General features: G+C 42.9%; 1 protein-coding gene across 2 annotated transcripts in view; it reads left to right on the top strand.

Moving 5' to 3' along the window:
• DHFR (dihydrofolate reductase) overlaps positions 1-25,184 on the top strand; it is a 62,928-nt gene that overhangs the window by 32,567 nt on the left and 5,177 nt on the right. Inside the window, exon 6 of one of the 2 annotated variants that reach the window (XM_025437572.3) lies at positions 577-703. In XM_025437572.3, the coding sequence (XP_025293357.1) occupies positions 577-625 (49 nt within the window). In that variant the 3' untranslated portion in view covers positions 626-703. Of the gene's footprint in view, positions 1-576; positions 704-22,749; positions 22,812-25,184 lie in introns of those variants that run through there. The other variant, XM_049108331.1, reaches the window with a different exon arrangement.

Genomic DNA, 25,184 nt, shown 5'->3' on the forward strand with positions numbered 1-25,184 from the left:
GGCTGGAAAATTTCTTTTCTGGAAAGAAAATTTCTTTTCTATTCTTGCTCTTGATTAGATTAGGCCAGTTGTCAAGGGTAATATCCTTTACTTAAGGTCAACCGATTGTAGGTGTTAACTGTATCTACAAAATACCTTCAGAGCAACACCTAGTTCTTGTGATTAAATCACCAAGTAGTATATCGAGCCTGGCCGACTTAAAATAGAAAACGAACCATCACAGTAATGAAAATAATCAGAAAACGTCAATGTACTATATGTCTCCTCAGAATTATTTCATTTTCACATCAGAAAGTTTTTGCAAAAAGCCAACCGGCTCTTAAGCACTAAATGTCACGTTTGTGGGTCTATCAGAATGCTTTTTTCATAAAGCGTGTAGTTCAGTCTAAGCAGAATGTCAACTCCAGTGGAAGATTTTTATTTATAATTGGATCTTAATTGTCTCCTTCTCCATAGTTCAGTGATTTTTCAAGCTTAGATTAAAAATGAAAGTTGAAGTCTAACTTTTAAGATTGCCTCCCATATGCTCCTGAAGATCCAGCTCCAATAGGATATCTCCCTCTTGTTTTTTATCAGTGCCTTCAGATATCTGCAGCTTCAAGAGGCATCTCTTTGGCAAATCTAATCTGAAAATATTCACAGTTCTGGCCTTCAGCTCTGCAAACTTTTGACAATAATGGACATTAAATGAAATTTGTCAAAATCTGTTTCTTTGCATAGCCTGTGGATTGTGAGTGATTTCTGGGAAATGTTGATTATACGATAAACTCTTTTCCGTTGGTTTCAAAAGGTGATCCCCCCCTCCCCACCTCCTGCCCTACCAGGTAGGTAACAGTCAAGTAGAGGCATCTCTACAGAGAAATGAGGGGGTGAGCCAGCCCCTCTGGGCCCACCATTCTCATTGCCTAAAGTCATGATCCTGCCCATTCAGAGCTGGAAAAGCAGTGGCTGCCAGGAGCATTGGAGAGCCCGCTGCCCTCACAAGCAGGAGTGTGGGGTGCAATGAGGGGAGCTTCAATATTTTGTGTGTTAACTTTTCAATACAATTTCTAAAGCCGAGGAAGAGGGCAGAAAAACATCCAGGCGTCATCACGAGTCAGCCCTCAGATCTGTCCTTGAGTCATTCTGCTAAGTGCTACTTGGTAATTGCCTCCCTGGGAACCTGCAGAAACAGCTCGTGGGAAAGAGCGATTTGCATCTAGAGCACATTCATCAGCTTGTGTGTCGAAAGGCCGCACGCGGCTAGAAACCAAGATCTTGGCATTCTTTGCACACAGCTTTGAGACTTGAAGGGCAGAAGCCCACGTGCTCGAGGGGCCACCAAGCCTGGTGGCAGGTGGAGGTGGTGGAGGGGGCGGCGGAAATCCTGGGGATTTGCAATAAAAAAGAGTGGAGAAGGCGGCGCCCTGTACAAATAAGTACCCATCAAAGGCCTAAATTGGGTTTCTTGGGCCTCTCCTACTAGTCTAGCTTAAATTGAGAGGGGATTTGGTTTGCCTCACTGGCTGTTTCCTCCCACTCATATTCACAATTACTGCTTTTCTCATTTTCATTAAAATACATTTAATATGCACCATTTTGACATGACCCTCTGCTAGAATGTGCACAAAGACAACGTCCCCAAGCCCTGGAATTGCAGAAAGAGCAGTGAACTCAAGAGAGGAGAGGCCTGGGTTTCGATCCTGGGTCCACCTAAGGAACATTCATTAAAAACCTTAGCTGTGGGGAGGCCTCGGTGGCTCAGCGGTTGAGCTCAGGGCCTGAATCCACATCAGGCTCCTCATGGGGGAGCCTGCTTCTCCCTCTGCCTGTGTCTCTGCCTCTCTCTCCGTGTCTCTCATGAATAAATAAATAAAATCTAAAAAAAAAAAAAAAAAACAAACAAAAACCTTAGCAGCGGGCAGGGCAGCCCGGGTGGCTCAACGGTTTAGCGCCGCCTTCAGCCCAGGCCCTGATCCTGGAGACCTGGGATGGAGTCCCACGTTGGGCTCCCTGCATGGAGCCTGCTTCTCCCTCTGCCTCTCTCTCTCTCCTCTCTGTGTATTCTCATGAATAAATAAATAAAATCTTAAAAAAAAAAAAAAAAAAACCTTAGCTGCAAGGAACAAACCCTCATCGGGACTACCTCGGGTGGGACAGAGAGTGTTGACTGTAAAGACAAACACACATCGAATGGGAATGTGAGGGCCGCCTGGGTGGCTCAGTGGTTGAGTGTCTACCTTTGGCTCAGGTCGTGATCCCGGGATCCTGGGATCAAGTCCCACATTGGGCTCCTTGCAGGCTGCCTGCTTCTCCCTCTCTCTCTCTCTCTTTCTCTCTCTCTCTCTTTGTGTGTGTCTCTCATGAATAAATAAATAGAATCCTTTTTAAAAAATGGGACTGTGAAGGACATTGGGAACAGGGGCGCTCTGCTGGTTGTCAGTTGTGATTTCTTTCCTGCTGTGTCTGATTTGCGTTGCGCACCCCTTGTAACTCCAGCCTGCCATCTCCAAAGGCTTCTGTTTGGGATCCCACTCCTAACTCGTCATCTTCTCTGTTCCTTTTCTTTTAATATTTTCTTTTTAAGTAATCTCTATACCTAACATGGGGCTCAAACTCACAACCCCAAGATCAAGAGTTGTATGCTCCTCCCACTGAGGCTGCAAGGCATCCCTCTTCTGTTTCTTAATTCAAATTCTGAAGGGGTAATATGATTGTCCCCCCTCATCTCTTACAGTCAGGCCTTATAATAGCCCAATCAGGATTGGCTGCTTGGGGACAAAGGCCCTCCCCTGGTCATCCAAGTGCATGGAGCAGCCTACTTCCCCTCCTTTCTAAATGGGGTACAGGAGACCAGGCACTCTGAAGCTTGGCTTGTCCAACACTTGCACAAGTTACTCACCCTCCCCAGGACCTCGGTTCTTCCACTGCCTTATGATGGTAGCTAGCGCCTGTCCCAGCCCACTCGTGCACTCAGAAATCATTGAGCTTCTATATAAAGCACTTCTGTTGAGCACTTTCCAGGGACTGCACTCAGCAACGGGAATATAGGCGTGAACAAAACTGATGCACATCTGCCCACATGGAGTTTACGGTCCAGGATCAAACAAGAGTGTATCTGTGAAAACACAGCCCACACCCTCCCACTGCAACCCCACTGCAGATCCAGTTTTAAGATTCCTTCCTTCATTTTTTCATTCATTAAAAATTCTACTTTTTTAAGATTTTGTTTATTTATTCATGAGAGACACAGAGAGAGCAGAGATACAGGCAGAGGGAGAAGCTGGCTGCCTCAACCACTAAGCAACCCAGGCACCCCCAAAATTTCTTAAGCATCTCCATAAGTCACATTGGCACTTGGAGTCCAAAGATAAATTATACATGGTTTCTGATCTCCAGGAGCTCATGGTTCCTTTGCAAAGCCAACAGTGATGGTACAAAAGCACAAATTAGCAGGTAGAGTAGGGGATGTGGGAAAGGAAACCTCAGCTTGGCTGAGAAAGTCAAAGGAGGCTTCTCAGAGGAGGTAACACTTTGAGCTGAGATTTAAAAGATGAAAAGGAGTTTGTCAAATATTCAACCAGTGGAGAGGGTCTTGGGTGAAGAATGACTATGGATAGTCCAACAACCAAAGAAAATGATAGGCAAAGTAAAGAAGTCTTAGAGACTATGGAGAGTTCCAAAAAAATAGAAACACGCTCTAAGTGCTAGAACACAAAGTTTACGAAGTATGGCAAGAGGCCAAATTATCATAAAAAATCTTGGATGCCTTGCTAAGTAGTTTAATTTGACCTCATGCCCTATGAGAAGTCATGAAAGAATTTAAAGTAGTGGATTAATCTCTGTAATTAATCTGAATCACCTCATGTTAACTTTTTACAGCGAGCATGAAAGAGGACAGAGTAGGTCTGGAGGCAGTAGAGACACAGATAAAAGTCTCAAGAAGGGATTTCAAAGACCTGAACTGATGAGGCAATGGTGGGTAGGAGAGTAGGGGAGCATCTACAGAGAATTCTAGAATGTAGAATTGACAGGGCTTGGTGATTGCTTTGTCAGTTGATCAATCAATACTCTTGGAAGTACGAAGAGAAAGGATGAGAAGATCACTCCCATGTTTCAAGCCTGAGACACTAGAGAGAGAGGGGTGCCAAAGCCCAGAGAGGGGGTTCAGAAAGGAAGCAAGCAGGGAAATGCTAATTTGGGCAGGTGGGGTTTGAAGCACCTCTGGACTGTGCAGGGCTGGTCGGTGGCTCTACAGTCTAAAGGCCTGTTGCTCAACACTGGAGGCCGATGGAGGTCTAGACATGGAGACATTGAAACGTGGAAGCATCGGACATGACGGGTCCAGAGGAGGTGCAGTGTGAGAGTGAATGGTTAGGGACCACAGGTGGACATATGTCTGCAGAGTGAGGACAGTGAAGGGAGACCCACTGTAATTCGAAGAAAGCCCACTCTCCCTAAGACGAGCTGCTCACTCCTGTCCTGCCACTTAGGAGTTAAAGACAGAGACAGAATAAATCATTATTTCCTGCCAAAGTTTAGTGGTACTCTGATTTCACGAAGAATTTGATTTGGCACAGGATAAGGATACTCTGCAGACTCAAAGTTTGGGGGGTCCGGGGGAGTGCACTAGGGTGGATGGGTGTTCTCTGAAAGACTCAGTCATGGGCTCCATGAAGCTCTGACCCGGTCCCCAATCCTACTGCTCTGCTGTCCCCACTGTGGACGCAAGAAACTGCACTGGGAAACCTCTGTCCTAAAGAAGGACTTCAGAGGGAGGAAAACACGTACTTACGGGCTAGCTCTAAGGTGAGACACCAATGGATCAGAGGCTGAAGACAGAAGTGAGAAAGGTAAGTGATGGAGACTGAGAACACCCCCGAGGGCTCCAAGCAGGGAGGAAGGCCCTGGTCTTGGAGAGAAGGTGCAAGAAGGAAGGAATCAGGAGGGCGGCCCACCTCACAAAGGAGGTGACATGGGTAAAGTGCAATAATCTTACTGTATGCCATGGGATGGGTTTTTTTTTTTTTAAGATTTTATTTATTCATTCATGATAGACATAGAGAGAGAGAGAGAGAGGCAGAGACACAGGCAGAGGGAGAAGCAGGCTCCATGCAGGGAGCCCGACATGGGACTCGATCCCGGGACTCCAGGATCACGCCCTGGGCCAAAGGCAGGTGCCAAACCGCTGAGCCACCCAGGGATCCCCATGGGATGGGTTTTTAGACCCATTTAGACGTACATGCAGCCTGTAACCACCACCCACATCAAGATATAAGACATATGCAACACCTCAGAAAGTTCCATGATAACCCTTCCCAGTCTACACCACACACACACACACGGTTCTAACTCCCATTTCATTTGATTAATCTTTCCTGTGAATTCTTCTGACTTCTGTGTCTGATTTGCTTGGTGTCTGACCTCTTTTTGCTCAGCATAATGGCTGTGACATTCATCTTTATTGCTGCATGTATCAATAGCGGTTTTTTAACTGTAGAGTAGGACATTGTATGGACACAGCACATTATCTTTTCTATTCTCCTGTCAGCGGAGATTTGGGTTGTTTCTAGCGTGGCATTATGAATGATTCCCGTGCATAACTTTGGTGGGCACACACACTCTACAGTAGACTTGCTGAGTCATTGGGCCGGCATACACTGAGCTTCATTAGAGAGCACCAAAGAGTTTTCCAAAATGGTTGTACCAACTTTATTCTCACCAGCAATATATGCAGCATACACTATTTCCAGAATCTCATCAATTCTTGGATTTGTCATCTTTTTAATTTTAGCTATTTTGATGAGTGTGTGATGGTATTTCATTATGGTTTTAATTTGTATTTCTCTTATAACCAATGATGATGATGTTGACTTCCTTTCCATATGTTTATCAGTCATTTGGGAATCATATTTTTATAAAATGATTATTAATGCTTTTGCTCATTTTTTAAGCTTTAGTTGTATGTATTTTTTGTTTATTTTTGGTGATTTGTAGTTCCATATATTCTGGATATAAGTCAGCTGTAAGCAGTGAAGCTATCTTCTCAATCTGTGGCTTTCTTTTACTTTCTTAATTGTGTCTTCTCATGAATAGACATTCTTTATTTTAATGAAGTTCAATTATCAGGGTTTTTTTTTTTTCTTTTATGACTAACAGTTTACTGTTTCAGAACTGTTAGCATCTCTACATTCAGGAAGACTCTTTCCTCTGTTGTCTTTTAGAGATTTTATGTTTGCACTCCACACCTCCAGGTCTATGATCCACCTGAAATTAATTTTTGTATATGACATGATATGGGATCAAGTTTCCTTTTTTTCTTCTACATAAATATCCCATTCCTCCAAGGCCGTCTAGGAAAAGTTATACTTTCCCTTACTGAAACTGCAGTGGTGATTTATCATTATCAAGGGACAATATATGCTTACATATATTTCTAGACCCTTCTATTCCATTGATCTACTTGTCTTTCCTTAAGCTAATACCATACCATCTTGATTATTCTAGCTTTATTGTAAGTCTTGAAATCTTACAGTATAAATCCTTTAAATTTGTTATTATTCAATATTGCCTTGCCTACGGTTTGCAGTTCCACATAAATTTTAGAATCACCTTGCCAATTTCCACAAAAATACCTGCTGGGATGTTGATTGGAATTATTATGAATCTGAAGATTAATTTTTGAGAGATAACATCTTTCCATTTATTTATTTCTCATCAGCATTTTTAATTTTCAGTGTAGAGGAGAGTTCTTACACATCTTTTGTCTGGTTTATTTCTGGGAATTTGCTGCTTTTTCATGCATGGTATTACAATTGATATTTCTTACATTTTACTTTCATTTTCTGTTGTTAATAGAAATGATTTCTGCACAATGAACTTACATCAAGAGATCTTGCTGAATTTTTTTATTGTAATGGTTTATAGATTGTTTGGGGTTTTCTTGATAGATATATAATCATGTCATTTATAAAGACAGCTTTCTTTCTTCCATTACAATCTTTAGATCTAGGGCAGCCCAGGTGGCTCAGTGGTTTAGCACCGCCTTCAGCCCAGGGCCTGATCCTGGAGACCCGGGATTGAGTCCCACATCAGGCTCCCTGAATGGAGCCTGCTTCTCCCTCTGCCTGTGTCTCTGCAGCTCTCTGTGTGTGTCTCTCATGAATAAATAAATTTTAAAAATTAAAAAAAAATAAATCTTTAGACCTATTATTTCTTTTTCTTCCTTATAATGCTGGCTACAATTTCCAATTTCCAATTTTCGTACTTTTCTGTAGGTACAATATAATCCAAAAAAGTTTTAAGATTTTATTAATCTATTTGAGACAGAGAAAGAGAGAGAGAGAATGTGTTGTGGGGAAGGGCAGAAGGAGAGAGAAATAAAAAAGCAGACCTCCTATTGAGCAAGAGGCCTACACAGGGCTCAATCTCAGGACCCTGGGATCATGACCTGAGCTGAAGGCAGACACTTAACCAACTGAGCCACCTAGGTGCCCCCCAAATTTTTTAACTTCGTGGTATAACTGAGTTAGAAACTAAAACGACATAACCAAATGTAACGCGTGAAACCTGACTAAATCTTAGTTTTCTTGTTTTTTTTTAAGATTTCCATTTCTTTTTTTTTTTTTTTAAGATTTTTATTTATTTATTTATACATGGGAGACACAGAGAGAAAGAGGCAGAGACATAGGCAGAGAGAGAAGCAGGCTCCATGCAGGGAGCCCATGTGGGTCTTGATCCCGGGACTCCAGGATCACACCCTAGGCTGAAGACAGATGCTCAACTGCTGAGCCACCCAGGTGTCCCTGAATCTTGGTTTTCAAAGATTTATAAACTGTATGTTTGGGCAAATTTGAACCTGATCTGAATATTAAATGACTGAATGGAATTGTTAATTTCCTTGAAAGTAGTTGTTAATTTTCTTGAAAATAATATCATAGTTATGTAGAAATGCACTATTCTTAGGAAATAAATGAGTATTGAGGGTAATGTTAACCATGACAAGGATTTTTAAATAGTTAAAAAATGTGTACGTGTGCGTGTGTGTGCGTGTGTGTGTGTGTGTGTGCAGAGACAGAGAGAAGAGGGATGCCTGAGTGGCTCAGCGGTTGAGCATCTGCCTTTGGCTCAGGGCATGACCCCAGGGTCCCAGGATCGAGTCCCACGTCGGGCTCGCTGCATGGAGCCTGCTTCTCCCTCTGCCTGTGTCTCTGCCTCTCTCTGAGTATCTCTCATGAATAAATAAAACCTTAAAAAAAAGAGAGACACAGAGAAGGCAGATATGGCAAAATGTTAACAATTCTTAAATCTAAACAGAATTGTGCACAGGCTTAAAAGGGCTTCCATGATCCTTGCCTCATGGTGTTCATGCTCTATGTGATTTATCCTTGAGTGAGAGCAGGACCTATGACTTGCTTCTAGACAATAAAATATGGTGAGGGGGCCAGGATGTAAATTTTTATGCACATGATTATGTAATTAAATTACATGAGACTGTGGCTTCTATCTGAATGGAGTCCCCCAATCCCTTGCTATCTTTGAGGAAGTAGCTGGTCATGTCAGGGATCTCAAAGGAACTGTAGTGACCTCTGGGAGCTAAGGTTGGCTTCCAGCTGACAGCCAGCAAGAAATCAAAGCCCTCAAAGAACTGAAGTCCGCCAACAACCTGAGTGAACTTAGATCCTTTCCCAGTCAAATCTCAGGTGAGACCAAAGCCATAGTGAACACCCTGTGCAGCCCTGTGAAACCCTAGGAACAGGACCCAGCTAAGCCATGCCCAAGATCCTGGCTCACAGAAATTGTGAAATAACAAATTTGTATTGCTTTAGGCTGCAAGTTTATGACAATGCTTTTGTGCAGCAATAGAGAACTAATACAATTAATAACTGTGTGTGTGTCAACTGGGCCACGAGGTGCTCACATATATTTGATCAAACATTATTCTGGATATTTCTGTGAGGGTGTTTTTGGATGACATTAACATTTAGGGAATCCCTGGGTGGCTCAGCAGTTTAGCCCCTGCCTTCGGCCCAAGGTGTGATCCTGGAGATCCAGGATCGAGTCCCGCATCGGGCTCCCTGCATGGAGCCTGCTTCTCCCTTTGCCTGTGTCTCTGCCTCTCTCTCTCTCTCCATGTCTCTCATCAATAAATAAGTAAAATCTTAAAAAACAACAAACCCACATTTGAACAGGTAGACGGTTTACCCCCTCAAGTGGGTGGGTCTCATCCAATCAGTTGAAGGCCTAATAGAATGTAAGGTTGATATTGCCCCAGGTTACGAGAAAATTGTTCCTGCCTGACTGCCTTCAAAGTAGGATATCAGGTTGTTGCTGCTTTTAGACTTGAACTGAAATACTGGTTCTTCCTGGATCTCATGCATGCTGGCTTTTGAACAAGGACCATACATAATATCAGCTCTCCCAGTTTTCAGGCATTGGAGATCCATAAGGATATACAGATTTCACTGCAATATTCTTTTCAGCTTTTCTACATGTTTGAAAATATTCAAAATAAAAATTAGCAAAAATATTCTAAATTCATGAAATGTCAGGAGACAGTAAAGATTCACTAGATTTTCTCTCTCCCTTATTCTCAACATTCTCAACCTCCCCCCTTTCCCTTTTTCCTAAGTTAATCTGCTTTATTTAATATGAGATTTTAAAACACAAAACAGACACTATAGTTAAAACATAAATAATAAATCTACCCCCCTTTTTTGTGCAGACTTAGATTTATAAACATCACACTGAGTAGGTTTGGCCTTAACCTTTGTTCTGCAAATGTTTCAGAATTATTTTCTACTGCCACAAGATAAATGTCAGTCTAAAAGAAGGCTTTTTTATAAAACTCAACAGCTTCACAGATGGCTTCTAATTCATAGTCCTAAAAGACTACATTTTTGGGGTTGTAAATAATTTCAAAAGCTCTTCAAAATAATTTCAAAAACCAGAACATAATGTTACTCTTGATGCTGTGTGAGGTCAATTAAATAAACTCAGACACTATCCTCCAGGAGCTATTAAGCAAACTGAGAAAATTACATAAAAGTAAGGTTTTAACTAGTATTAATATAATCACATTTTTCAGAAACCTCAATCAATACACATGACTGAATGGCTATCTTGCCTCTTGTTTCCCTGATGTGACTTGACAAATAGTCTATACAGAAAATAAATAGGGTTAGCCAGATACAAATGATGCAAATATGCTTCAAATTCATTTTTTTTCTGAAAAAAAAATACATTAAGGAAAACTGTAAGCACTGAGATTATATTTTTAAGGAAGTCTGTTACATAGTAGAGCAGTGGGGTTTTCCACGCTAGCTGCACATTATTTTTTTTAAGATTTTATTTATTTATTTATTCATAGAGACACACACACACACACAGAGGGGCAGAGACACAGGCAGAAGCAGGCTCCACGCAGGGAGCCAGACATGGGACTCGATCCCCGGTCTCCAGGATCACACCTCTGGCTGCAGGCGGCGCCAAACCACTGCGCCACTGGGGCTGCCCCTAGCTGCACATTAGAATCACCTGGGGAGCTTAAAGTGCTGGTGCCTGAGTTCTCACGCCCTCATCCCAGAGAGCCCAATTATGGTCTGGTGTGTGACCTGGGTATCAGGAATTTTAACTTCCTTTCCTCCTTGCCTCCCTTCCTCCCTTGTTGAATCCTTCCAATGTTTATTGAATAGTGAATGGTTGCCAACATTGCCAAGATCTGCAACTCCCTCACCCAGATGCCCCTCCCAGCCATCCCATGAGAAGGAAGCCCCAAACCCCACCACCCCAGATGCCCAAGTAGCACAGGGCTGGAGGATACAGGGACATGGGGAAAAGTGGGGGAGAGGAAAGAGTAATGCAGGCAGGGTGCAGAGATATACTCCAGGGGACGGGGACACACACACACACACACACACGCACACACACAGGTGTGTGCATGCACACGGGTACCAGGGGCATCAGTGTCTGCCTCCACCCAGTGGCCACGGGGATATCAGGGAAAACTGAGGTATCTATAAGACATTTCAGTCCTTCCTGTCCTGAAGCATCTGCCACAAAGGGCTGGGCCAAGGTCACAGGACTCTGCCTTCAGGGCACATTAGGCCTGAGCCAAGGTGGCCTTGATTTCAGCCACCAGCTTCAGAAGCTTGCTCTCCATGTCCATGTAGCCATCACCTGTGTTCTTGGAGTGAACCAACATCCCTGCTACCATCACTTCAGAGAGGCTGGTGGCCTGAGGAGTCCTCTTGCCTCAGATGTCCAAGCATCCAGGGGACTCATCTTCTAACTTCTTCTTGAGCTTAAGACGAAGGGGCAGGTCAGTAGGTTAAGCATCTGCGGGGGGCTGAGGTTATGATCCTAGCGTCCTGGAGGTCCAGCCTCATCTGGCTCCCTGCTCTCCAGGGGGTCTCCCTCTCCCTCTCCCTCTGCCTCTCCCCACCCATGCTCTGCCTCTCTCACTCTCTCACTCTCTCTCAAATAAATAAATAAAATCTTAAAAACAAATAAAGGCCCAAATATTATTATAAAAAACCCAACAAGATACCAACATTTGTGGCCTGGAGCGCCACAATGAATGACTATGTTGGTGAGGCCCTGGCTGGGGACAGCCCCGTGGGCTGGTGAGAGCCAGCGAGCTCCGCTGCTCTGGGACCGCTGCACAAATTTGGATTTTTAGGTTTTGTTAGTGGTTCTGTTGCACAACAAGGTTTAGGAATTATTGTAGTAGTGGTTCATTACATATTGAGTCAGTTATTTACATATCCTTAGACTACATTAGAAACCAATTTGAATCAACTGTACTCCACGATGGTACTCTATAATCTTGGCTGCTTGTGCTACACCAAGGCATAAACCTGGGACCCCTGGGTGGCTCTGCGATTGGCGTCTGCCTTCGGCTCAGGGTGGGATCCTGGGGTCCCAGGATCGAGTCCCATGTGGGGCTCCCTGCCTGGAGCCTGCTTCTCCTTCTGCCTGTGTCTCTGCCTCTCTCTGTGTCTCTCATGAATAAATAAATAAATAATCTTTAAAAAATGCATAAACCTAGAGTAAAAAAGGATTGAAGATAGATAAAAGGCTCAAAATGCTGTCAGGTTAGGAACAGCTATAGCAACAGGAGATGCTGAGTCTGAAAAGAAGGACCTGGAAACGAGTGCTGCCTTCACATACTGAAAGGCCCTCCCAAGGACAGAGATCATAGAAGATAGTTGGAGCAAACTAGACTTTGGCACAATGTAAGATTTGTTAAAAAGTAGTGTTCTCTGGATATTAACTGGGTTCCTTGACATTGTGAGTAACTGGTCACTGCAGGAGTTCAGACACTGGCTTTTTGAGTTCTGGGCCAGGTTGTTGCAGAGGAACTGCTGTGCCAGGCACTTTAGTGAGCATATTTATTATTTTTCAGCCATCTAATATCTCTTGGATCTTTTCCTAGTCATAGCATCCTCGTTTTCTTTGAAGACTGATTCTTCTCACACTTTCAGTTCTGGTAGAGCTGACTCTGTGTAGCACTAGAGGAAGAACTTTGATCCACACCCAACCAACTGTGAATACTGCTTCTCCCTACACAGTCACTGGTTCAAAAATGAACACATAACCCAAGCTGAGCCAATCAGAAGCCATGGAATCAAACCCTGGGAATTCTGCTTACATTTTTAAAGACTCTCTTCCACTAGACTTAAAACTGGGAGAATGTGATATGGAAAATAGGAACTCAGAGAAAATGAAAAGTAGAGAATTTCAAAATGATCTTACTAATAGTCTTAGATAATGTAATAAACAAGATAATGAAACAAAGGCATGAGGCTGTAGGAAAAAAACATTCAGGTGCCAAAAAAGAGTTCTTGGAAATTAAAGTATATGATGTTAGTTCTCATAAAAAAAAAAAAAAAAGAAAAGAAAAAAACATCGGGATGCCTGGGTGTCTCGTCAGTCGGGCGTCTGCCTTTGGCTCAGGGTGTGATCCCAGGGTCCCAGAATCCAGTCCCACTTCGGGCTCCCTGCAGGGAGTCTGCTTCTCCCTCTGTCTGCACCTCTGCCTCTCTCTGTGTGTCTCTTGTGAATAAATAAAATCTTTTTAAAAAAATCAATGATCAATGTATCACGGGTATGCTTAAGCCATCCTTAGCAGCATACTCCAATCAATAGACTGCCTGATTAGCCACCTTTTATTATACTACTGAGCTGCCTGGTTCTGCTGGCAACTGTGTATATGAAGTGCTTTCTTTTGATATTTTCAGTAAATTCCATTGTTAAAAATTAATAAATAAAAATTTTTAATTAGTAATGAAAAAATATCTTATGAAGTTGAAAGATAAATCTGAGAAAATCCTCCCCAAAGTATGAAAGACAAAAAGATGCCTAAGAGGAGAGAAATTATATACATCAGTAATCCAAGGGGATTGAGATGCTAAAAGTACAAGATGCAAAAAAACAGAATAGAGAAAATGGAAACAAAGGATCAAAGAAATAATAAAAGAAAAACTTTCGAGGATTGAAGGACAGGAGTATTCATAGTAAAAATACATTGAAACAAAGCAAAAAGGGCAGCCCTGGTGGCACAGTGGTTTAGCGCCGCCTTCGGCCCAGGGCATGATCCTGGAGACCCTCTGCCTCTCTCTCTCTCTGTGTCTCTATGATAAATAAATAAAATCTTAAAAAAGAAAAGAAAAGAAAAAGTCCTTTAAAAAAAAAAAAAAAGAGGGATCCCTGGGTGGCGCAGCGGTTTGGCGCCTGCCTTTGGCCCAGGGCGCGATCCTGGAGACCCGGGATCGAATCCCACATCAGGCTCCCGGTGCATGGAGCCTGCTTCTCCCTCTGCCTATGTCTCTGCCTCTCTCTCTCTCTGTGACTATCATAAATAAATAAAAATTAAAAAAAAAAAGATTTAATAAAAAAAAAATAAATAAATAAAAAAATAAAAAAAAAAAAGAAACAAAGCAAAAATAAATGTAAGACCCACACTAAGGTCCACCATCATCTCTGAAGGTAAATTCTTATTATCATAAGACTTGGAAGAAAATAAAAATAAAAATGTGAGAGTGAAGAAAGCTCTTACCCAGACTCTGAAAAGCAAATCCTTTTTTTACATTTTTAAAAAAGATTTTATTTATTTATTTATGAGCGAGAGCAAGAGCGAGAGCGAGAGAGAGAGAGAGAGAGAGACACACACACACAGGCAGAGGGAGAAGCAGGCTCCATGCAGGGAGCTTGATGTGGGACTCGATCCTGGGTCTCCGGGATCATGGCCTGAGCCAAAGGCAGGCGCTCAACCACTGAGCCACCCAGGAATCCCATGAAAAGCAAATCCAAGCAATGCCTTGCTTTCATGGTACATATGTCTCTTAAAACAAAGCTTAAAAAAATCATTAAAACATTTTAAAAGCTTGGTATTTTAAGAAATTTTATAGCAACTTCCTTTGTAAACATGACAACCAGGATTCCCTGATCTAAAAGAGACTAGAAGATATAGATGACACAAAAAAGGGAACAGGAAAACAGCCTTCCCTTAGAACTCTGTCTAGTGGATAGTGAAGGCCTATAACCCTGGAATACTATATGTGATGAACAAATTTCTCATGATGACTTCTTCAAGTTCCAAAATTGGCTCAATAAAGGATTTAATACAAAAATTTTTGAGTGCTTCAATTGTGTAGAAAAGCTATAATAGAACCAATTATAAAAATTTCCAAAACGACAAGTTTTATTTATTTTTTAAAAATATTTTATTCATTTATTCATGAGAGACAGAGAGAGAGAGGCAGAGACAGAGGCAGAGGGAGAAGCAGGCTCCATGCAGGGAGCGCGACGTGGGACTCGATCCCGGGTCTCCAGGATCAGGCCCCGGGCGAAGGTAGGCGCTAAACTGCTGAGCCACCCAGGGATTCCCCCAATAACAAGTTTTTAATGGTATGTTTCTATTGATGATGTATTTATTCACCCTCCAATTTTTAAAATACTGTTAATTCATTTTGTGGTGAAAAATTAAGCTCCTTTTCTTTTTCCTTTAAAATAATTGGCCTCAAGTACAAAATGATAACTTCAATTCATTTTGTTTATTCTCATGACATGTTCCAAGATAATTTTGTGAACACCTAAGTGTTCCATTTAGTATTAGAAGAAGTAAAATGTTAAGGATGTTTAAGCTCTGTAAAGTTGAATAGAATAGCATTTGAATGACAGGATATAATTACAGATCACTAAGGATATGGTACAAAATGTACCGATTCCCACCTCTTTATACTTAGCTAAGAACAGAACACTTTAGTAAGATATGAGATTAATAAAATATCAAAAGAAATAATAATTCTGGAAGAACTAAAGAACTAAAGAACTAGTTAGAGCTACCACAGCTGGAAGAATTATTACTAAAATATAATAAAAATCTGTATCAATCCTAATGGACTAGTTGTTCTAGTTGTGGTCATTCAATTGATCTGCCTTTTATTTTCATGTTATTGTTTCCAAGAATATGTGTCCAAATACTCCATCTAAATTTATAAGATGTCAATGGGCAAATATCATATCCTACATATATCCCTATCTTTGCTCAAGATCTCCCTAATGCAGAGTCTAGACAAGGTTTGGAAATAGATAGTTTGGGATTGGATCCTAGGAAGAGGAAATGAGAAAATAAAGCAGGAATGGATGAAAATTCTTTAGAGTGCATTCTCAACATCACTATTAGGTCTTTGGGGCCTAAAATTAGAGGTGGCCCAAGAGGATGTGACATGAGCACCGAAAGCATCTGCTACACTCACATGCCTAGAATCTTCTCCTATATTCAAGACTCTCAGTAAAAGCTTTCTGAGTCATTTATTCAATTCCAGTGGCTCCCAAGGCTTCCTGTTCAAATCAGCGATCACCGGAGAAGGAAGACATTGCCTTTTACAAACACATTCTAGAACTTTACGTCATTTTATTAGGTCCCTTCTCATGCTAGCTTAAGCTAGCAAGGTATTTATTATAAAACTATGGGAGTATTTTGGAAATCCCAACATAAGCCTCAAGCTGAGTTTGGATTTGGAAAACAAAAGGCAGCCCTCTCCTCTGCAAGCTGGTTTTCTCTTCCTACAGAGTTGAAAATGAGCCACCCTGCTGAGTGGGGCTGTCCCTCAGGCATCCTCTGCTCATTACCTGTACTGAGGTGGCACTGTTGGCAACTGAGAGATGGGAGATATGACCCTGGACATTAAAGAGATTAGCATTTTGCTAAGAAGGCAGATAAAGAGTAGTCCACATACAAACCAAGGGTCAAATGACTGCTACCTGCAAGTATTTTAGGACCTCACAAAAGGGATATGCCATAGTGGTTGAGATGGTCAGTGAAGGCTCCATGGAGGAAGTGATCTGGGTTTCCAAAGAGCCAAAAGATTGAGAAAATTTGGAGTGGAGAAAATGAGGCAGAAAGAGGACAAAGTGCAAGCTAGGAATCAGAGGAAGGAATGTGTCCAGTCAGTTTCCAAGAAGCGACCCGCCCAGTGGCAACTCCATCCACGCTGATTAACTCATTATCGAATGCTGGTCAAGATGGCAAACCAGAATCTATTAAAATGCTGGAAATGTCTTCTTGTTCTTTTCAAATTAGAATTCAATCATTGTTTTACCTTGCATAAGATCTTGAAAACTGTACAGAATATGGCTTTGGTAATATCCTAGGTGAGATCTCTTACCTAGTCACAAACATAATCAATCTTTTTTTTTTTTAAATTTATTTATGAGAGTCACACAGAGAGAGAGAGGAGAGAGAGGCAGAGACACAGGCAGAGGGAGAAGCAGGCTCCATGCACTGGGAGCCTGATGTGGGATCCGATCCCGGGTCTCCAGGATCGCGCCCTGGGCCAAAGGCAGGCGCCAAACCGCTGCGCCACCCAGGGATCCCTCTTTTTTTTTTTCTTAAGATTTATTTATTTGGAAAGAGAGAAAGAGAGCAGGGGGGGAGGGGTTTTAAAAAAAAAGATTTATTTATTTTTTAGATTTTTATTTTATTAAAGATTTCATCTATTTATTCATGACAGACACAGAAAGAGTGAGAGGCAGAGACACAGGCAGAGGGAGAAGCAGGCTCCATGCAGGGAGCCTGATGTGGGACTTGATCCCTGGTCTCCAGGACCACGTCCCAAGCTGAAGGTGGCGCCAGAATGCTGGGCCACCGGGGCAGCCCAGATTTATTTATTTTAGAGAGAGATCTTACAAGTGAAAGAGGCAGGGAAAGGGAGAGAGAATCTTAAGCAGACTCTATGCTGAGCTTGGAGCCCAATGTAGGGCTCGATCTCATAATCCTGAGATCACGTCTGAGCTGAAACCAAGAGTCAGATGCTTAACTGACTGTACCACCCAGGCACCCCACAAACACAATTAATCTTAATTGGGATCAAGGAACACTTAAAATTCAGCCACTAGAAAGGAGTTCTAACCAAAAAGAAAGGTAGTTTTCTTTTCCAAGGAGCCTTGACGCATAGATATTTCTCCAAAGAATTTGAAGATATGGATTTTTTTTAAGATTTATTTATTTATGATAGACATAGAGAGAGAGAGGCAGAGACACAGGAGGAGGGAGAAGCAGGCTCCGTGCCGGGAGCCTGACGTGGAACTCAATCCCGGGACTCCAGGATCGCACCCTGGGCCCAAGGCAGGTGCCAAACCACTAAGCCACCCAGGGACCCCCAAAGATATGGATTCTATGACATTTGTATGAAAGCCTCATAACTCATTTTAACATTTCATGCTTGAAAATGATTTCCTTTAAGGGGCGCCTAGGTAGTGCAGTTGGTTGCGCAACTGACTCTTGGTTTGGGTCAGGTCATGATCTCAGGATTTTGAGACCTGAGAATGAGCCCCGCATCAGGCTCTGTGCTCAACATGGAGTCTGCCTGAGATTCTCTCTCCCTCTCCCTCTGCTCCTCCAGCTCATGCTCTCTCTCTCTCAACTCAATATTTATTTAAAAAATAAATAAGTAAAATTATTTCCTTTCAGTTGGAAGCAAAACTGAAAGTGATATTCTCAATTAATTTTCTAGTTCTTAACCTCCTCATTCTTTAAGAAATAGAACAGAACACCCTGGGATCCCTGGGTGGCTCAGTGGTTTGGTGCCTGCCTTTGGCCCAGGGCGCGATCCTGGAGTCCCGGGATCGAGTCCGGCGTCGGGCTCCGCGTGGAGCCTGCTTCTCCCTCTGCCTGTGTCTCTGCCTCTCTCTCTCTCTGTCTATCATGAATAAATAAATAAATAAATCTATCTTTAAAAAAAAGAAATAGAACACCCTTAAGTCCATAAACCATCAAATAATCCTATTGTACCACGATTAGTTAGCATCACCTAAACATTACTTCAATGCAGAATATAACAATTAGTTATTTTCATCATACTATTTCAGATTGTAAAAATGCTCTCCAAATATTTTAAAATTAAAAAAATGTTTTGTTTTGTTTTTTAATTTTATGATAGTCACAGAGAGAGAGAGAGAGAGAGAGAGAGAGGCAGAGACACAGGCAGAGGGAGGAGCAGGCTCCATGCAGGGAGCCCGATGTGGGATTCGATCCCGGGTCTCCAGGATCGCGCCCTGGGCCAAAGGCAGGCGCCAAACTGCTGTGCCACCCAGGGATCCCTAAAAAAATGTTTTAAATATTGTATATTAATCAGGTGATCAATCACTCCTTAGTTGTCTTTCTTCCTTCTACACACTTAAGTAGGAGCTATTAACTCAACCTTGCAAGAACAGCTCTTATCTCAACTCTCCTTCCTGACATAACATGTGCTAGACTTTTCCCACTAAGGCTTGTCCCATTGCCTGGTTTCTCTAGTCTTCTCTGTTCTGGAACACTCCCATTCCCAAGAGAGTCACCAGCTTGGTTTACAGATAGTTCTTTGTTTTCCATTGCAGATCCTTTGCTCATCCAGGAACCTGACTTTAAAAAAAAAAAGAGATCCATATTGGACTTGTATAAAATAGTAAACAAAAAGCAATTCTAAGTGGCAACAGCATACAGGAGAGATGACTTATCCTGAAGTACATCAGTACTTTGGAAACATCTAGTCTGTCAATAATGTAACATGAAAGCATGCTGTATGGTAGTGATGCTTGAGAAAGCATGTTTATTTTAAATGGTGATTTTCAAGCCTACAGGAGCCAAATTCCATCCTTCTGGGATCCCTGGGTGGCTCAGCGGTTTGGCGCCTGCCTTCGGCCCAGGGCGTGATTCTGGAGTCCCGGGATCAAGTCCCACATGAGACTCCCTGCATGGAGCCTGCTTCTCCCTCTGCCTGTGTCTCTGCCTCTCTCTCTCTCTCTCTCTCTCTCTCTCTCTGGGTGTGTGTGTGTGTGTGTGTGTGTGTGTGTGTGTCTCATGAATAATGAAAATAAAATCTTTAAAAAAAATTTCCATCCTTCTAAATGATTTATTAGTTGTTTGGGGGGAGAGGTGTGTCCGTATAACTAATATCTGCCCAACAAAGTAAAGCAAATACCTCAAATTGAAGGGATAATTCTACCTAACAACTAGATACTGTCACAGACTGGTGAGAAATCCATTTGCAATGAGATTCTACTACGCATGTCAATATCCAGACCAAAAAAAGGGAGAATCAAAGTTGCAAGAGTTACAGCTGGATTCATGAGAGTTTTAGAAAAGTGACAAGTTCCTATAGAGTTAAAAAAAAGGGGTGGTGGTGCTTACATACTTAGGCTCCTTGTCCACACATCTCAGGGATGAGAGAAATTCAAGTTCGGCTCTAGCTTTGAGACTATCTCTTCTTAGCCAACCCTGCATTCCAGCAGCATCTCAACCTCCAGCCAGCCTTTCCATGTGGCAACACTCTGCCCCTATGGTCGGATTCTGTGGCTACCCCAGCCTTGGAACCAAACAGGCACTTCTTCTTCTTTTTTTTTTTTTTTCAAACAGGCACTTCTTAATCCCAGTTCTGCAAAGTAGATACCTGTATTTGTCACTCTCTTCTTCACCCTGCCTGTCTTTCCCGCCAAATAAAACAATTCTCCGGGAGTGAGCATCTGATTACAATCCCTGCTCTTCCATAATTGGCTATGCAATTTGGGGTAAATCATTTAGCCAGCCCGAATTTCAATTTTCTTATTTGTAAAATGAGGGGTTTGGATGAGATGGTTTCAAAGGTCTCTCTGAATTCTAAAATACCACTGCCTTTCTGTCAGGCTCTTGGAGACTATGGCCTGTCTCTGATTGGTCCTTTGTCCTTTCAAAGAATGAGCAGCAATTAAGTGCACTGAACAAACATGTTACAACTCAACATTCTTTGTAAAATTGATGCTTTCCTGTCAGTTGGACCCTTAAAGTAACTGTAGTTTTATTTTATCTATTTTTTTAAAAGATTTATTTATTTATTTATTCATGAGAGACACACACAGAGAGAGGCAGAGACACAGGCAGAGGGAGAAGCAGGCTCTCATGTGGGACTCGATCCCGGGTCTCCAGGATCACACCCTGGGCTGCAGGTGGCGCTAAACCGCTGTGCCACCGGGGCTGCCCGTAACTGTAGTTTTATTTTATTTTTTTATTTTATTTTTTTCCCGTAACTGTAGTTTTAGAATTAATTTTTCCTGGTCTAGAACTGGACCAGGTACAGAATAATAGCATGTCTCACATAGAGTGTTTCACTCTCACATAGAGTATGAAACAGCCAGTGTTTTTACTAATAATAAAACTAACATTGGCTAACATACAAAAAAGACATTTATTGGAAAGATACTAAGCATTTCAAAGAATTTCAGGGACACTAGAGAATGAGTGTCCCTGAAACACCCCTCCCCCCAAATAACTAATAACCCTCACTTAGAACGAAAACAGGAACTCAGGGGTGCATGACACAGTCAAGATCCTACCAGAGGTTCAATTAGTGTAGGATGCTGGCTCTGGCATCATCAGCCCTGGACCCTTGTCGCCATCTCCTGAAGTCTTAATTCTATCCAGCCACTCTGAATGATCTTTGTCTCTGGCCTCGTTACCACTCCCTGAAGGGCTAAAATCTCAGGAAAGGGGCAGCCCCGGTGGCTCGGTGATTTGGCGCCTGCCTTCGGCCCAGGGCCTGATCCTGGAGACCCAGGATCGAGTCCCTCATCAGGCTCCCTGCATGGAGCCTGCTTCTCCCTCTGCCTATGTCTCTCTCTCTCTCCCTGTGTCTTTCATGAGTAAATAAATAAAATCTTTAAAATAAATAAATAAAATCTCAGGAAAGGGCCTCTGATTGGCTGAGCCCCGGTCAGATGCCTATACATGGGTCCATGGAGTCCAAAGCTGGATTATCTGCTGCTCTCCAGTTGCCAGAGTAGGAAGACTGATCCTGACCTCTGTCCACCTTGCACTAGAGAACATAGAGTGTCTGGATGCTGGACAACCCCAAATGACAAATGTTTACTACACAGTTTTGTCACTTGTGATTACAAATTTAACACATCCTGGAGGCATTTGTAAGAGGTTAATTATGTTCTAGAGAGGTTTACAGCTGATCGATTATCCCAGCATTACTTCATCTCTTCATTGATTTATGTGAATCAGTGATAGGTCCAGTTAATGAAAACATATTCCTCCGGATACTGACTAACTTATTGGGCTGGCTTTTTATGTTTACATGGCTCCTCTGGATGACAAAGTGAGTATTTGGAATGAATAATGAATCACTGGGAGAAAAAAAGCCCATCTTCATTCACAGCACAGCTGTCATTGACTTTTAAAGTAAAAAATATCTGGTATGTAGTCCTGGTCTAACGTTCTTCACAGAGATGATGTTCATTTCCCTAAGATGCTCCATTGTCCTGGTTTTTTAGATCAGCTAGGATGTCTGAATTACCTGGAATATATGTGACAGATGTCAGAAGAGACAGGAGAGCGAAGTCCCCTCAGCCTCACTCCAAAGCAAATCTGTTAACCCTCAGAAACAATTTTTCCATCCTGCAGACAAAAGTGGCAAGAGGCTCCCACCAGATTGCTGCCATCAGGTTGGACCCTTCCATGGCCAACATGGAAGCGAGAGGAAAAGAGAACATGTTAAGGAGTTCAAGAATGGAGGCAGTCTTCTAGAATAAAGAGTAATTTCAGGGATCCCTAGGTGGCTCAGCGGTTTGGCACCTGCCTTCGGCTCAGGGCCTGATCCTCGAGTTCTGGGATCGAGAGCCGCATTGGGCTCCCCGCATGGAGCCTGCTTCTCCCTCTGCCTGTGTCTGTGTGTCTCTCTCTCATGAATAAATGAATAAAATCTTAAAAAAAAAAACAAAAACAACCCAGTAATTTCAGATATGAACTTGTCTGAAAAACTGCAGTGACATCAGCACGAAAGAGGCCTTCAGTTTTTGTGATGTTTAAGATATTTGGGGGCCGACCAAAGAAAACTTCCCTAAAGAAAAATAAGCAGCCAACAACCCAGAGTCCTCAATCCTGGAACGCAAAGCTCCTCCGTGCACTGGGCCACATAGTGGTTCTGACTCCCAGTCCCACAGGAGAAGTGGGTCCTGCCAACTGGTTAAGGAAGCGTCTACTCTGCTACAAAGAGTGTGGCCATCTGGCTGGCTTGGTTGGTACAGTGTGCAACCCTTGATCTCAGGGTTGTGAGTCTGAGCCCCATGTTGGGTGTAGAGATTACAGAAAAATAAAATCTTTAAAAAAAAAAAAAAAGGAATGTATTCATTATGATACAGGTTTGGACACATATAACAGAGACTCAAATAACAGCTTAAATAAGATAGAAGCTTGTCTCTCTCTATGTAAAAGACTTTTCACTAAAATGACATCTACTTGTCCTTCAGGTCTCACTGGAAATGTCACCTCCTCTGAGAAGCCTTCCCGGATGCTACCTAGACAAGCTAAGGTATTCTTGCCTCTGTCCTCTGAGTACCTTCTAACTTCCCTATCAAAACAATGATCATACTTTGTTTTATGGATTGTTTCATTTTCCCCACATTAGAATTAGCGACACGAGGGTAGGGACTGTGTTTATCTTGCTCATCACCTTATCTCCCAAGAGCCGCCCCGCACCTGCACAGCACAAGTACTTATTTGATGTACTGAATATACCTCTACTGAATGTTCTTCAGGGTGGCAGGAAGTGAATACTTTTGGCTCATCATACATAGTAATTCCAAAATAGAAAATAGTATTTTTTTAAAGATTTTTATGTATTTAGTCGAGAGGCAAAGTGTATACACACGCATGGCCGGGGAAGGGAGAGGGACAAACAGACTCCACGCTGAGCATGGAGCGCAACACAGGCCTTGCCACAAAGCTCAATCCCACGACCCTGAGATCATGACCTGAGCCCAAACCAAGAGTCAGACGCTTAACTCACTAAGCCAACAGGTGCTCCAGTAGATAGTATTTTAAAAACAGGGAAATAGGGGATCCTGGGGTGGGTCAGTGGTTTGGCGCCTGCCTTCGGCCCAGGATGTGATCCTGGGGATCTGGGATTGAGTCCCATATCGGGCTCCCTGTAGGGAGCCTACTTCTCCCTCTGCCTGTGTCTCTGCCTCTCTCTGTGTCTCTCATGAATAAATAAATAAAATCTTTTTAAAAAAATAAATTAAATAAATAAAAATGGGGAAATAATAGCCATTTGTGCTCCTAGCACAACTGTGGGCTTGGAAGAGAGCAAAAACAAAGTATTTCCACTTGAAAGACCTCAGCCTATAGCGCAGGGGCCGGCAGTGACTGTTGCAGGTTTGGGGGCCCAGGGTCACCCTTACAAGGTGGGCACCAAGATGTAAACGAAGGGTGTGGCTGGGTTCCCATAAAACTTGATTGATGAATACTGAAGGTTAAATTTCATACTATTTTCAAATATCACGACATATTATTTTCCTTTTTTTTTTTTTTAAAGATTTATTTATTTATGATAGACACAGAGAGAGAGAGGCTGAGACACAGGCAGAGGGAGAAGCAGGCTCCATGCCGGGAGCCTGACGTGGGACTTGATCCCAGGTCCCCAGGGTCAGACCCTGGGCCAAAGGCAGGCGCTAAAGCACTGAGCCACCCAGGGACCCCCTATTCTTTTCCTTTTGATTGTTTCCAACCATTAAAAAATGGGAAAGCATTCTTCTTCCATGAGCCTTGCAAAAAAAGAAAAAAGAAAAAAAGCAGCAGCTAGGCTTGGCGCATGGGCTGGAGGGGGGCCGGGCGTGTCAAAAGGCACAGGTCTGACAGAGAAGAACCTGGTCTTGGTTCACTTCTTTGGCCCCTCGGTGCAAGTTCATGTTCACCAGCACCTGTTAAGCCACGCTGGGCCCAGGCTGCAGAGCCGCAAAGGTGGGGAAGGCCAGCTCTGTGCCCCAAGGCCCCTGGGCCACGGAGCCAAGCTCACAAGCTGTGGGCACGGGGTCTGGTTGAGAGGCGCGGGTGACTTCATGGAAGGTAGCATCTGAGGGTGAGGATGGGCCATGTGCCCCCAGGATGCGCCGCGCTCCGCGTGGTTTGGCTCTGGGTGAGCCCTGAAGGGAGTGCGAGGCAGTAAGGGACGGGGGTCTGTGCCAGCCATGTGGGGGGCCCTTAGGGACCAGCATAAAGCTTGGTCTGGTGGGCAACTGAGACCCAAAGTAACTGGGATGCTCAGGTGGCTCAGCGGTTGGGTGTCTGCCTTTGGCCCAGGTGTGACCCCAGGTCCTGAGATCGAATCCCACGTCGGGCTCCCTGCAGGGAGCCTGCTTCTCCCTCTGCCTGTGTCTCTGCCTCTCTCTGTGTGTCTCTCATGAATAAATAAATAAAACCTTAAAAAAAAAACTGAGATAATTAAACTGGTACCAACAATGTATTAGTTTTTTGATGTTCTAACTTTCAAACTATTAAAAAAAGTGGTTTCCGAAGCTATTTTATTTCTTTTTCTGTTACTAATTTACCAAATATTTTGACTGACAAACTCTCCTAGGAAAAATACATGGAGTTCAAGGGCACCTGGGAGGGGAAAAATGCCATCAGTGTTGTCCCAGGGGCCAGAGCTTATAAAAGGAGCCATTGTATGGCAAAAGAAAACATCAAGCAAAGATAAAATAATAATTTCAAATATTCATCAGATTTTGAGAAAACTGAACTATCAATCACATAATGCCCTCTCTAGCTCTACAAATAAGAAATAAGAAACTCGGGATCCCTGGGTGGCGCAGCAGTTTGGCGCCTGCCTTTGGCCCAGGGCGCGATCCTGGAGACCGGGGATCGAATCCCACATCGGGCTCCTGGTGAATGGAGCCTGCTTCTC

Source organism: Canis lupus, chromosome 3 (assembly GCF_003254725.2).
Source record: "Canis lupus dingo isolate Sandy chromosome 3, ASM325472v2, whole genome shotgun sequence".
In the NCBI taxonomy this organism is placed as follows: Eukaryota; Metazoa; Chordata; class Mammalia; order Carnivora; family Canidae; genus Canis; species Canis lupus.